This window comes from Anolis sagrei, chromosome 1, assembly GCF_037176765.1.
Source record: "Anolis sagrei isolate rAnoSag1 chromosome 1, rAnoSag1.mat, whole genome shotgun sequence".
NCBI classification, from domain to species: domain Eukaryota; kingdom Metazoa; phylum Chordata; class Lepidosauria; order Squamata; family Dactyloidae; genus Anolis; species Anolis sagrei.
The window spans coordinates 123,576,314-123,592,389 of record NC_090021.1 but is presented as its reverse complement, the minus strand read 5'-3'; the positions used below and the strand labels follow the sequence as shown (position 1 = coordinate 123,592,389).

Below are 16,076 nucleotides of genomic sequence, written 5' to 3'. Positions count from 1 at the left end.
ATGTCTACACTGGCTAAATTAAGAGGAATTGTTTGCAACTGCATCAGGTGGACCACATCACGTGCAGTTTGATTCCTAGCAGAAGCACTGCTTCCAGTAACCAGTCTGGAACAAGAGCAAACATAATTCTGGAACTTCTAGATGAGACACTCAGCTGAGATTATGTTTTCAATCTGCGCTTCTGGTTTCTCTGAGAAAAAGAATAGTTATTTGAGAGAAGGTTCTTGATGTCTTCAGGTGCATGGAAGGAGTCTTCATGCCTGAGCTACCCAGTGAAATTACTATTCTGTTTATTCATTTATTATAATTACCCCAATTGATGCTTTTAATATTTAGCTATGAGCCATTTGGATTTTTACAAGAACCACATAATGGAATAAATAAATATAATATAACATCATTTAGAACTTTAGGCTTAGAACTATCACATATGCTGAAAGAACAAATTAGACACAGCCTTTTGCTCTCCTTCCATTGTAAAATGGGGATTTTTTTCCTTATTTGGTGATACAGATTTGTAACAAAATGTTTGGGAACAAACTTTCATCACAATTATAAGCAATATACTACAATCCCTCTGAAAAATTATAGTTTATAAATAGTTTGACAGGTTTCTGCCTTCCAGGTGTTGAAAAAAAAACCCAGTAGTGTAATCCTTAAATATGCCCCATGGTATTATAAAATTCTTTAGTCTTTTACTCATTAAAAAATACAGCCATTGGGTCCAGTAATTTTGAGTCCTCACATAATCTATTTGAAAATGTTAATCCCACACTCTAATTAAGATGCAAAACTTCTGGAGTGAGATCAGAAGCAATGTAATTTTGAGAAGCATATCCATATAAATGGTTTCAAAAGTGTTGCTATAATATCCTTAAGATGCACTTTCAATTTGCATATAAAGCAAAACATGCTTCACAAAATCCTTCCAATCATCTTTCTTCCCCACCTTTGCTTTTAAAAGTGTAATTGTATTAGAAACTAGGGTCTATGTGAAGAAAGTTTAGCTGGTTCATTGGTCAAGGACCCCAAGAGCCAAAGAGTGATCTGTGAATTTCCACCAGTAAAAAAAGAAGCAATAACAGCAAGCATTCTTCCACTACAGTCCCCAAAAGCAATCTTATTCTGCCTTGCTAAATTCCTCTCACGGTCCTGCTAAAAACTACATAGCAAAAGTATTTACAAAGAATACACATTACTCATGTGCATGACTTTTTTTTCATAAACAAATTATCCAAAGTAAGCCACAGCAGGGCTCAAGATTGTCATGTTCTCCTACTGCCCCAGACTGGTGGACTTGGTCCAAGTTAATATTCAGCTGTCTCACCTTATCAGCTGCTTTAAAATCATCCAAGTTTCTTCCTCTTCTTCCCATTTCCAAGCTTTTTCCTTAGCTCAATTCCTAGAAGAAGCACTGCTTCCAGTAATTAGTCTGGAACACTTGTTGCGAATCCAGTTATATGTTTTTGCATGTTTGCATGACCACCACCTTTGCTAGTATGATCCTTGGATTTCACACTTTCCACATTACCAACAAAACAGCATCTTATCGCAATTTTATTTGAGGTTATTAGACAATGAGAACTTTAACCCTACCTGTCATAGCATTTTCAATTGTTCCAATTATATGCTATATTTGTGCTTATGAAGTTCCCCTATGAATTACAGAACCCCCAGAACTATGTAGTAGAACAGTCTCCCAACTCTCTTTCTCAAAGACATGCAGATTCCACCCCCCCCCCCAACTCTCATTTACCTAATTCAAAATCTGTACTGCATGAATAAGGGGTGTTCTTTGAAAATAAGAGTATCTCGTCTTCCCTTCAGCTCTGATTTTTGAGACTTCCATGTGAAAAAAGAAAGGAAATCTAATTCTGATGTCTGAGAGACTTATGCTGTTATGTTCTCTTCAGCCACACTATATAACACATAACACTCAGTGAAAAGTCTGATCAGATTAGAGTTCAAAATAAACTGTTAGAAACCTTAAAACACCATTTTCTTACAAATGCTCTGATAGAGTCTAAAGATTTAAACTTGAAATGAAGAAGGCATTTTCTCTGAGACACTTGCTAAGCTCTGACACACAGGAAGACTAAAAGGTCTTATTGTGCAATTCATATTTGCATATATACACGGACTCTGATTTTTCCATGTTGTAACCATCAGAGGCATATTGCCATTTGTACTCCCACGCCGAAATAACGAGACCACACCAATGTCTTGGGTTAAATAAGGGCAACTTTATTAACGTTACCTAATTAACTTTAGCTGTTTCAATCTAGAACAGAATTTGGTGAGGGAAAGCCGAGGCAGCGTCCCTGCCTGTCCACTCCTCGGCAAGCTGTGTAAACTTCTGGTACCCCTTTAACAACATCTGGGCAACCTCCAATACAACCTGCAGGGAACCTTAATTACAGTAACGAAGGACATATTCTCCCCTCTCAGTTTCAGATGTTTCTCTTTGTTCCTCCTGCCCAACTATAACCTCCTGAGAGTGTTTTGTTAATAGTCTCTTAACTTGAAAGGGGGGTGCCTTGGTTGTATTTCAAATATAAAACTTTAACTCTAACATATTCCCGCCACAGATTGGGGGCAAATGTCGATTTAGTCCCCATCCCCCACCAATTCTCCTAACTTGTTTCCAATGCCCGCCTGTATATTGCCCAAAAATATATCAATGCCCGAGTCCGAAAGATGGACCCCATCAGCCCGATAGAGCGAATTATTGTCGTGGGTAATCTGATCGTGTGCTATATAGGACCCATTCTTTCGTGTCAATATCGCCCGAATGGCCCTATTTACCCTCTTTCTCGCTTTTTCGAGCTTACGGACATCCCCGCCTCCAGGCCATTTCAGCCGCGGGATCACAGCAGACCAAATAATGTGTGTATGGGGCCAACGCTCCCAAATTTTCAACAAATCTGTCCGTGCATGCAAGTATAGTGCCCTTCCCTTGAGAAGGCCCAAATCATTACCACCGAGGTGGATCAACAAAATATCCGGTGCCGGGCGGTCACCGTATAGCAATAACATAGGGAACAACCCGTCCCATCTCAAACCTCTTACACCCCTCCATTCAATTGTGGCTAAGGAGGCAAGCCCCAAATGCTGGCCAAAGGGACCACGTCTTGCATGGCGCTCCGCCCAATAGACGTAACTATGGCCACAGATCAAGACCCTTCGTCTTTGGCTCAGCAACACTCCATCTGAAAAAACAAGAAACATCATTAACGGGGAACGGGGCGAACATAGCCCTTGTAGGCATCAGATTTCCATCTGCCCAAGCTTTTAATCCTGTCGGAATCGTAACCAAGGTTGGCCGCTGTTGATGCCGCACCTATGCGGAAAGAGTGAGTCCCAAATTTCAGGTGGCCCAGGCCCAACAGTTTTAACGCCCTGGCCGTAAGCGTCCAAAATTGGTATTTTGTTAGTGGTCCCCCACTTTGGTGGCAAAAGAAATAACCCGGTGTAGTACCCCTGATGGATATGAACTGGGAAACCGCAGCAACTGGGCAAATGTCATTGTCGGCGCATGGCGAGAGCGAGATCAAAGAGCCCTTTCCTCGCTGATCCGCTTTAGAAAATCTAACCTGGATCTGCAGATATTCCGCCCCGACCATGACATCGGAAAGCAGTAAAGCCCGCTGGGATAAGTCTCTTTTGCCTGTGGGCACCAACTCGCTCACTCTTAGTGCTCCAAAAAATGCGGTCAGAGACGCCGCATGGAAAAGCCGCTGCTCATAAAGTGAGGAACAGACCCGTGGCCAAACCTGGTTGAGGCCCTTCAGAATGTCTGGTGTTAATGGTTGCCTATCATTCGGCTGCCGTTGGCCCTCCCGGGACCAACCGGAGACAAATTTGTGCAGTCTGAAATCATTGGTAAAATCTGGCAGGCCCTGTGCCTTCAACCAAAATGCCAAAGCTGCTAGTTTGGATCTAATTGTTTGGGGCGCCAGACCCCGCCGCTTAGAATAGACACAAAACTTGGCAATGTGATCGTAAGGAACCGGGAGAACGCCAGGGAGACCATAACACTGCCGAAATTCTATAAATTCGTGAACTGTTCTGAGATAAGACTTTCTAGAATTTGGTGCTAAGGCCAGTGACATCCCCCTCAATATCTCTTCATTCCAACATGCCAAAGATGGTCTGGCATGGGCTCCGGTCGTGCGTCTGCTGCAGGTGCTAGCTGTCTGAAACGCTCCATCTGCATACGAGACAGAGCGTCAGCCAGAGAGTTCTTTAAACCCGCGATGTGAAAAGCACGAAACAATATATTAAATTTCAGGCAATGGAGTGTGAATAGACGAACCACCTCCATTACCCTGGGAGACTTGGATGTAAGCCTATTAATGACTTCAACTGTGGCCTGATTATCGCACCAAAAGTGGACTGTCGAGTTCTGAAAGCTTTTGTACCAAATTGACACAGCCACCAATATCGGAAAGAACTCTAGAAAGGTTAAGTCCGTAGTCATACCAAACTCGTGCCAATATGTCGGCCACGTCTCGGCACACCAGTGGCCATTAAAATAAACTCCAAAACCTACCGATCCTGATGCATCCGACGCCACTTGCAAGGCGTCTTTTAACAACAGGTCGTTTCTCCAAAAAGAGACCCCGTTGAACAAGGACAAGAACTCTAACCAAATGTACAAATCGGCCCTGATTGACCTAGTTAATCTGATATGGTGATGAGGGGAGGAAACCCCTGATATTGCATCGCACATTCTGCGTAAAAAGGCTCTGCCTGGAGCAACGACTTTGCAAGCGAAGTTTAAATGCCCAATTAGTTCCTGAAATTCTCTCAGGGTAGCCTTCTTCCGCTGAATGAACTGCTCCAATCTAATATTCAGGTCCGCCACTTTATTGGGTGGCAGCCTTGAGAATTGTCTGATGGTATCGATCTGTATCCCCAGATAGTTTATAGTTTTAGAGGGGCCTTCCGTCTTTTCTTCAGCTAATGGCACCCCGATCTGATCTGTGAGGTCTTTAAATGAATTAAGTAGGAGATTGCAATCGCCTGATCCGCTTTTTCCAGCAAATAAGAAATCGTCCAAATAGTGTACTATTCCAGCGTTACCCGATTTAATTTTTACCGCCCACTCCAAGAAAGAACTAAATTTCTCGAAAGTGGCACAAGAAACTGAACATCCCATTGGGAGTGCTCGATCCATAAAAAAATTGCCTTCAAACTGGAAACCTAGGAGTTCAAAATCATGAGGGTGAACCGGGAGCAGCCGGAAAGCTGATTTAATATCGCATTTAGCTAATTCAGCAGCAACTCCCCGGCTTTTCACCATGCGTATTGCTGCGTCAAACGATGTATAATGGACGGTGGACTGGTATTCTGGTATAGCGTCATTCACCGATTCGCCCTTTGGATACGACAAATGGTGAATGAGGCGATATTCGCCCGGTGCCTTTTTAGGCACAATACCCAAGGGCGACACACGCAGCTGTGGTGAAGGGGGTGATGTAAATGGCCCCAAAACCCTGCCCTCTTTGACTTCCTTTTCTATTTTATTTTTGACAATGTCCTCCATGCCAATTATAGACCTCAAATTACGCGACCAGAAGCTCACACGGGGGCCATGAGCCGGGATACGGAACCCATAAGTAAAGCCGTCAATTAGACACTTGGCTGCCGCCCTATCAGGATAATGTTGCAGCCATTCCTTCAAAGGTCCCAGCCTAATTGGACTGGGGCCCTTTTGGAAGGGAGGCTGGATTTGGGTTTTTTCTCTGAAACTGTGTATCGTTGGTGTTTGTCCTGGGCGCTCTAGCTCTGTTACAATTTTTTGATGAATGCGCTCCTGAGCAAATGGAACATGCATGTTGGTACTTGCAGTTTCGCCGGGAACATGCTCCCTGGGCCACAAAATCCCAACACATGGCTTTTTGACGCTGTGGCTGTTGTTGGGTGGCCCACTGCCGAAAGGGCTGAATGACTTTGCCATTCTGAATAGTGTGGCCGCTATCGGCCTTCTCACCTATGCCTGCCCTAGGGGGAGTTATGACGTCCATCCATAGTTGGTCGTCTATAAGGTCCCACCTACTTGTTGGGTAACGTGCCGCATCGAAACGGAAACGCTTGTCATACGACAACCATGCGTTTCCCGTGAAATTTACATATGCACAATAAATTATATTTTGGTACTGAAGTAACGACTTTCCCCTGTATGGGTAGGCTTCCATTAGGACTCCTGCATAGATCATATAACAAGCAAGCCAATTCTCCCAGTTGTGAACCACCCTTCTTTTTTTAATTTTTTCTTTGGTTTCATCGTCTAAGTCATCTTTGTCTTTCTTATCTAATTCTCTAAAATACAAAGAAAATATGTCAATGTATTCATTTTTCAAGATTTTATCAATCGTTTTCTGAGCCAAATGTGATCCCAGAGCAATTGAGCTCATTTTCGGAGGTGAAGGCAACGGCCATTTGGCCGTGCCCCAGAACTGGTTGGCTTCTTCCATGCTGACTAGCGCGGAGCTAGTCAGCATGGAAGAATTTTGCAAAGAAGCTTGCTTGTTACATTTTGCAAAGAAGCTTGCTGTCCCACTTGTAATGTAGAGTGAATGGGCGTAGATGTCACAGGTTGTATATGTTGTGTTGCCAACCCCCCTTGAACCTGACTATTGTCCCAAGGCCACGCATCTGCAGTGGTAGTACCTGTAGATGTGGTGGCACGCTGGACCGGCGGCAGGACAGAAGCGACCGCCATCACTGAGTCTGGCTGACTGGCTGTATCCCGTTGTTGCTGGGCTGCTGCTGATGACTGCACCGCAGCTTGGGTCTGAGGTGGTTCTGGCTGCTCCGCTGGTGACTCGTCATGAGCTGGGCAGGCATTCACAGCCCCTGTCGGCCGACTTGCCTCCCGGTTAGTCTCTAAAACAGAGACACGAGAAAGAAGGGCTTTAAACATTGTCGCCTTACTTGCTTTTCTCGCTGGTCTGGGGGCAGCAGCCGCCGCCAACCCTCTTCCTTTCTCCAGCTCATTCACACGAATGAGCAAGGCACTGAGGTCCTCCGCTGAAACGTCTTCGTCTTCAGATGAAGTAGCATCCGGCGGTGGAGGGCGCTTGGTCGCCGCCTTTCTTGCGGGGCCTTTGCCCTTGGGCCCCCCCACATTTTTCTTAGGTGACATCCTGCGTAAATAAACAACATAGTAAAAGACTCAGTATGTTTACAGCCAGATTGTAATGTCCTTTCTTCTTTCATATTACTATGATCTCACTAGCCTTTCATTATCTATATTTATTGACGTTTATCCATAAAGTATTAATAATATTGTTCTACGCAGATTAGTACATGGCACAATGTTTCACACTATAATACAGGAGACTACGTCTGCACACAAGGAAGAACCTTCCCAATGCGAGATTCGTTCAACAGTGGAACTCTCCGCTCCACCGTGCGGTGCACGCCCCCCCCCCAGGATACCTCCAAACATCCGCTGGGTGGCCATATGCCAGCGATGAATCTCCCTGAATAATCCAGTTTCTTGGCGGGGGGGGGGGGGGGGGCTGTCCTGCATGACTTTCATTATTATTATTATTATTATTATTATTATTATTATCACTACCATATAACTAATAATATTTTCATAAATATATTCACTATTTAAATTATTATTATTATTATTATTATTATTATTATTATTATTTATGGTTGACCTAATTTTAACACCATATCGCACCTCCTTTAACTGCCATATGGAATGAAGCAACAACCTGCCAATAAGCCCCTATATATGGCATTCACACGATCCCCACGTGGCTTCCATATAAACGGGAGGTTTCAAATATGCATACTGTGTTCTTGCGTGTATATCTACCCCCCTAAAATGGCTGCCAACCCATCTAAAATGGCCGCCAGCCATGATGTCCTATAGCCTGGACCCGTTAAGGGCAGCCACCATCCAAAATGGCCGCCATACCTGCGGCCAATGCGGCCACCACGCCTCCTAGCCAAAAGGCCCCAAGTAGCTGCATTTATCCGTGAAAGGGATAGGAGCAAAATCCCCCCTCCCCCGCAGGGCATAGCCAACCATCACAATAGCTCCTGGCCTACCAAGGCATCATGGGCGGCCTATCGGGCCAAACCGACGGCGTGCGCAGAGCGTTAATGCCAACCGCGCCTATTAACCGCCGGCTCCGGGCCTGTATAGGCCGCAAGGCCCGCCCATGAAGGCTGGCCGACGCAAGTTGCGCGGAGCGCCGATGGCTGCAAGCTGCCCACGGCGACCCAGGCTTAACGCGCCAGCCCTGAGGGCGCGAGAACGGCGACATGAGGCATGAGGCCTAAACAGGCCTCACACCCAAGCCACCGGGGCGCAAAAACGGCGGCGGCACGGCATGGGGCCGGCCCAGGCCTCCAGTGCCGTTCGACGGAGCGCCACACGGCGCGCAACGCGAGGCGCTGCCTCCCCGCGTCATCCAGGCCCCGCAGCGGTAAAAGGGGACGAGGAGGAGCGCCCACGGCACACGCCAAGCGCCCGCCACACAACGCTCAGCCAGGATGGCATGGGGTGCAGGGAGGGAGGCCCCCAGGCCCAGCCTCCCTCCCAGCCCCGAGACAGACCTGAGCTGCTCTTCCCTCGACGGTCGCTGGCAGACTGAAGATCTGGGGCGGGCCAAGCAAAGAACTTGGCTCCGCCCCCAAGCGTAGTTCCGCCGGAACTACATTCTCTCTTCGACGAAGGGCACAACCAGGCCTCCCCACCCAGCTTCGCCAGGTGGGTAAACCTTTTTCACAACCCAGAAATCTAGCTCAGTTATAAGAAGGAGCTTGTCCTTAAAGGAACATTCTGACCAAGGTAACAGAAGTTATAATATTGTCTCATGGGAGCAATTGTGGTACAGTAGTTTGGGTTTTGAATTAGGGACCTCTTTGCATGGGGCATTTTTGCCCCATTTTACCACTTTTATGCACAGCAGGGATGTGGCCTGCTGTGTGCCATAACATGATGCATGGCAGACCCTGCTCACATTCCTCCCAATGTGGAGTGGAAGCACCAAAAGGTGCTTTCTCCTCCACTACAGGGAGGAAAGTGTAGTTTGGGTAGCTCCAATTGAGCTACGTGCACTTTTCTCTCCTTTTTGCCATGTGATGGCAGAAAGGGCAGCGGGGCAACATGCATTGCCACCCTTTCTGCCATCTGATGGGAGAAGGTAAAGGGTGTCAAAGCCGCCCTGCTTGCTTTCCCTTTTGCTGGTGCAACAGCATGGCCTGAAAGGACTGTGTGAAGAGGTCCTAGGACTCTGAAGACCCACTTGGCCATTGAAGCCCACTGAGTGATCATGGGTAAGTCACAGACTTTAAGCCTCAGTCCAGCTCCTATTTCTGAAAGAATGTGGTTCCTTAATCTATCACAACCAATTGCCAATAGTATTGATTGAATTACTGAAATATTGAATATCACAGGTTTTCTCCTCCAGTATAAAATCCTGCAGTTGGCAAACAATATCTTACATATAGATAATGACACTGATAGGAAGGATCAAGAGCTAGCACGAGGTAGTATTTTGAGTGTCAGTCTAGGGCTTATGGGATCCAATCTTTGCTCAGCCATAGAAACTTACTGGTTGACATTAAGCAATTCACATTTGCTCAACTTCAGAAAAAGGCAGTGAGAGAAATCCTGCCAAGACAATCCTATGATAAGTTTGATTTAGGACCCAATGGCAGTATTTTTTTTCAATGAGTAAAAGTCAGAAATGACTTGAAGGCACACACCAGTGACAGTTGTCTCACTTGATTCTATCTAGTCTGTGTACATGAGGAACTTAACATATCATACCTTTGCTTGTTATAGCTCCTTCTGTGTTAGAGACAATATTTGAAATACCTTAGCCAAAATTCTTTGTTCTTTGTCATCACTTGTTTTAAGTCATACCAAAGTGTTATGAAGGGCACAGAGGAAGAACAAGTTAGATATGTGAAGAAAACCCCGAATCTCTTATTTCTCATCCTGTCCTTTTATTTCACAAGATATTTGGTTCATCTTATTTGCACATCCCCAAATTAAATGATGTCAACGGCAGCAATAACAGTCCAAGTTTTTGTGACTCAGCTTTTGGATTTTAAAACCCATTTCTTCTTACATATCCACTTGAAAGAGATTATCATCCAACTGTATTACTAAGTTTCTGTTCTTTTCTAAAAGGTAACTGCATCATTTTATTTCAGCATTATTACTCTTTTTTTTCCTCCAGTGGCAATTATGAAATGGCAAAGAGATACGGTTCTATGTATTGTCAAAGGCTTTCATGGCCAGAATCACTGGGTTGTTGTGAGTTTTCCGGGCTGTATGGCCATGTTCTAGAAGCATTCTCTCCTGACGTTTCACCTGCATCTATGGGAGTCATCTTCATAGGTTGGGAAGTCTGTTGGAAACTAGGAACAAATGATTCCTCCAGGCAGTAAGAAGTCAGACCTTGAAACTGCCCGGCCATTAAATGCTAATCAAGGTGGCCAATTGAAACATTCACAACTACCTCAAACAGACAAGAGTTCTTTCTCCCACCCTGGACATTCCACTGATATATAAACCCCATTTTCCTAGTTTCCAACAGACCTCACAATTTCTGAGGATCCCTGCCATAGATGCAGGTGAAATGTCAGGAGAGAATGCTTCTAGAACATGGCCATACAACCCTGAAAATCACAACAACCCAGATAGAGTTGTGTTAATGCAATTTCAGGCCCATGGTCAGCCCACTTATATTAAATCTTTTAATCATAATTGTGTAAAGTTTTCTAACTAATGCATTTGACAGTTGTATATTCCTCTGACATGCAGTATATCATGGCCTATAGATTGGAATATCTCCTCTTTGTGCACAGCGTTTTTCACAGTGAACAGTGTCTGATCTTGCTTAATAACACTCAAATGTGACCTGCCTTCTAATCCATCATTGGGTTTTCTGAGTGAGGGCATTGCATTCCTATCAAACCACCTGTAGCAATAAACAGATTCGTCATGTTTTCCTGTCTCTGTGATTGACAACTGTTGCTGAGAGTCCCCAGCAAGAACAGATTGCAGTCATTTGAATCACAAATCTGATTCAGAAATGCTTGCTGATTTCTAGACTCTTTCCTTGTCTCTAATCCAAATAAACATACAGATCCATACATAAAGCAGTATTGCATCTTTATTGTTAAAAGTTTTGCAATGGAAACTTTTTTCTTCTATCAGCATTCCACGACAGCTGACTTTTACGACCTCTTCCAAAGTGGGAGAAATGAGATAATAAAGCTATTAACAAATTAAAAAAATGTGTTTCCTTTAAAAAGGCCACATATGTTCAAGCTCATGTATGTATAAAGTTGTCTGTAAGGCACGGTCTTTGGAAATATGTGTGCATGCATGCCACACACTCTCACACAAACACACAAAGCCTGGCATTTTAAATAATCCATTTCATAGCATTTACTGTTTATTTAAAGCAGGTTGAAATATAAAATGAGATGGGTAAGCAAAATATTTCTACCTGCTTCAAATCTGGAATGTTTGAACAGTAAATTAGACAGTAAAGGTGTCTTCAAAAGTTATTGAGATATTGGGTGTATCCAGATATGGCCTTTATTGCGGTATCTATCGCAATATAGGAGGGGCTGTCCAGACAATGTTCTGGACAGTCCCGAATTAATTTGCTACAAACCAGGAAAACCTTAGTTTATAGCCAATTAATTTGTTAGTGGATTTATTCCACGTCATCTTGGAAGGCGCGGGATAAACGCACTACTTCCGAGCCTGGATTGCAGTCCAGACAGTATCCTCACAGTTTACTGGGCTAAATAAGCCAGGTAAACTGTGGGAATACCCATCCCACCCCCAAGCCCCTAGATCCCTTAGAAAACTAAGAAAAACATTTGAAGCCCTTTGAAGACCCTTTGATAGAGGAGGGAGGAAAATTGCTCCCCCCCCCCCCCGATCTACTGGCACATCATTTCTATGCGGGAGGCAGAAGTCGGATTTAAAATGGATTCACTCTCTTCTGTGACAAGCTTTTACAACGGGAAATTCACTCCTGTGTGTGTTATTATGGAAATAAGATGTCTTCACTGAAACTTTATTATGAGGCCTTGTTTGTTTTATCTTTCAGTTGGTAGTAGAAAACAGTTTAGTATTTGGCTTTTATTGATACATTAATTAATAAAATTAAGAATGAAGTAATAATACAAGCAACAACTGATATTTTAATTGTGTTCTGTTCTCATTAATTACATCAAGAATTCTTTAGACTGTTCACTATTTGGAATAATGTGTGTTTGTTTATGGGGTATTTGTTTATGGCCATTTATCGGGGGTGTTTTGAATGTGAATTTCCTGCTTCTTGGCAAGGGGTTGGACTGGATGGCCCATCAGGTCTCTTCCAATTCTATAATTCTATGATATTTTGAGTAGAACAAGGAAATTGTCTTACATATGGGATTTTTTACTCAACATAAATTGAGGCAAGACTGAAGAAAATGTCAGTAATCAAGAATTTCACTAGTACGATATATTCAATTTGCAAGTATACTCCTACATTTTTCTCCTATTTGCCTTTGATAAAACAATTTTACTGTGCTATATAACCAGTGTTAATAATTTTAATGTTTTTGTCCTTAAAAAGCAAAAAATGTTTTTCATCCCCCCCCCCTTATTCTATTGTAGTTTTGTCGTTGTTATGTTTGTTTGTACCCCATCTTTTCCCCAAAATTAGGACCCATGATATAATGGCAATATCTCAAAACAGAACAAGTTCAAAATAATGTAAGCTTTTAAAAATCACATAATAATTATCACAGATCCATTCCTGATGAAAAGCTTATCTGTTTGCTCACTTTCCTCAATGCTCTTTAACTTTCAATATCATCATTCTGTTTGGGCATCTTCTCAGTTAGCGAGAATCTTGGAAAACAATTAATGGGTAAGTAGCTCAAGATGTGAGTCAATTAATTTAAAAGTTTGTTTCCACATTTTCATTTTCTTTGCAGGTTTTGATTTAGTAAAATGTGAGGACCCCGGAACACCAAATTATGGCTACAAGATCCGTGATGAAGGACATTACACAGAAACTGTTATCTTGTACAGTTGCAATCCAGGCTACATGATGCATGGTAGTAGTACTATTACCTGCCTAAGTGGAGATCGGAGAGTTTGGGATAAACCTTTGCCTACTTGTATAGGTAATATAGCAGAATATTGCTATGGAAAAGCATTAAAAGCGCAATATCTTTCTTTATGGATTATTCATTATCACTTTACCTGATAATAGTATTCTGAAATGGCATACCATCTATCTCACTTTGTTTCACTATACGTATATACATTGAAACTAGAGGTGTATAAATGATCACAGATACATTCTGCAAGTCTTGCTGAAATGCCTTAGGCTTTTTGACAAATTTCTCTTTTGTTTAAGTATGAGTTTTAATGTTCAACCTTGAATTTTTCTGCAGGTGAAAAATAGACAGCATAGAGTCAAGCCACATAAATTCCTATAGCTTTTTTTGGAAAATTTCTCTTGACATTTTTCCTAAGCAGGAATCTTTATAGATACTATTAGTTTCTATAGGAGGGACCTGGGTAAAACATAGAAGGAAAAGAATCAGGAATGTTGTCCAAAGCCATTCTGCATGATTAATCACGGTGAGGGAATGCATATTTACTTCATTCTCTTAAGTTCAGATCTGCAATCTGTTTGTCTTTAGGAAGTTACAATCCAACAGGGCTTTGGACCATAAACCACTCCACGAGGCTCATACCTTTCTTTCAAGTGATCCTTTACAAACCTCTACCGTTCTTTTCAACCCTGAATTTCATGAATATCACATCTGCCCTTTGGAAGCTGGAATGTGTCCAGAGGAGGGTGATTAAAATGATCAAGGGTCTGGAGAACAAGCCCTATGAGGAGCAGCTTAAAGAGCTGGGCATGTTAAGCCTGCAGAAGAGAAGACTGGGAGAAGACATAATGAGGGCCATGTATAAATATGTGAGGGGAAGTCATAGGAAGGAGGGAGCAAGCTTTGCTGCCTTGGAGATTAGGAGGTGGAACAATGACTTCAAACTACAGGAAAGGAGATGTGATAGGGGAAGAATAATCGGTTGATGTTTTGTTTTCTTAGTTTAGGCTAACTACAAAGGTTAGCCTTTTCTTCCCTTTGATCTTTCAGTCTTTTGGTTTTTTTTCTGCACATTTATAACATTTGACTCCTTTTTAACTGCCATGATTGCATCCCTACAGAATTCTGGGATATGTAAGAATGTCCCCCCCCCCCCCCCACAAAAGTCCCCTATTGTAAAATAAGCCTCCACTTTGAAAGGAGGAGTTGCATGAAAACATGGTGGGATTCACAGAAAAGTTTTTTTATGCACCTAAAAACAGGAAAGGTTGTGGCATTTTATACCAAGCATCACTAAGCGGCATGCTATTTGTCTCACCACTACATGGCCAAGTATCTAAAATTGCACACAGCCAAAACAGCTATAGAATGACCTTGGCTGGAATGATTTCTTTTTTCTTTTCAAGGAACACACACAATTGCAGTCTTCATCAACATTACTCAATATTGGATACAATACATACATATATGAAATAAAGTTTGTCCTTACTGGGCTAAAGTTATTTTAATCCTTTATTTACTCACTGTGTAATTAATGGCCTATTGGCAAACTTCTGTTTCACAATGGATGCATCCCTGCCTCCAAAACAATGAATAAACCATATAGAATAGAACAGATAAACATTTACACAGATCTGTCTACACGAGCAGTACAGGATCTAGTGTGGGCCTTCTTCCCCATCTTTATCTTCCAAGTTTTGGGTTCAGTCATAAAAATACTTCTTGGTGTTCCCTTGCTTTTGAGCTCAGCTGTTGATTGTTTTTTAAACAGTTAGATGGGCTGAAAGCTCTTAATTACCACTTTAAATTGACACTCTAACACCCACTTACTTCATTGAACACAGTAGGGACTAAACATGCATAAAATTCTTTTCCATCTCGTTCATTACACTAGAATTAATGTTTCACATTCCAAATATGTACTTATAGCATTAAGGTAAATTGCAAGACTCCATAAAATTATGCCAACTTCCTTTCATCATTGTGACAGTGCAATTGGCCACTTGTCATTTTACCAGGTAATATCGTATGGAATTTCTGCAGACGTCCCCTGTACCAAAAATGATGTGAATGCATGGAGCTCATGTTTTCATTCAGGATTTAATTAGCTTTGAATGATAGCATTTTTGATGCATGGATTATTTGTGCAAGTATACAGGTGAAGTATAAGATGTGTGGATTATTTGTGCAAGTATATAGGTGAAATATAAGAAGGATGGATGAATATTCCAGAACTTTCTCGGTGTTCAGAAATTTTGACTTTTACTTATACTCTTTTGTTGGGCTTCCTGAAGGCACTGCTTAGTTGCTGTGCAAAAAATATGTTTTCCATTTGGTCTTATGCAGCAGTGCTTTTCTTACAATTCTAGGCTCCCTCATTAGATTTCTAGGAGGTTCTTGCATTTCAGGATGTTTCATGAGATCCAGCTAAGATAATCCACTTCCAATTTAGCTGAGCATTTTCAGAATCTTTGTTCTTTCATATTTTTGCATTAACACATTCCTTAGAGAAGAGGTTGAAAGGAGGTGGTATGCCTTTAAATCATTTTGACCAATAATAGCCTTAAGATGACTCCATAATAGGGTTTTCCTGGCAAGATTTGCTCAGAATTAGGTTACCATTGCCTTCCTCTGAGGCTGAGAAGGTCATCCATCAGGTTTTTACATCTGTAAAGGTTATTCAAATCTTGGTCTCCAAGAGCACTACACGATGTTGGCTCTAAATAGGTGTACAGAACATCCCCCTTTCCATAAGAGTTCATTGTCACCCCTGTGAACCTCACCGCACAACTGATTTTCATTATAGTAGGAAATCTTTCAGAGTTCCAGCCAACTTGACATACTCTATCTGACTCTTTTCAAACTGTTTGTCACATTCCAGCTCTTTATTTTCAGGACCACATACTCACAAGTTTATGAGGGGTGGTAATTCTGCATGTAAGCATTCAGACCAGCAT

At 42.5% G+C, this 16,076-nt stretch overlaps 1 protein-coding gene across 2 annotated transcripts in view; it reads left to right on the top strand.

Moving 5' to 3' along the window:
- Positions 1-16,076, top strand: part of CSMD1 (CUB and Sushi multiple domains 1) — a 1,217,927-nt gene that overhangs the window by 990,921 nt on the left and 210,930 nt on the right. For both annotated transcript variants that reach the window (XM_067468320.1, XM_060788521.2), the window contains exon 24: positions 12,991-13,182. In XM_067468320.1, coding sequence (XP_067324421.1) covers positions 12,991-13,182 — 192 coding nt within the window. The remainder of the gene's footprint in view (positions 1-12,990; positions 13,183-16,076) is intronic.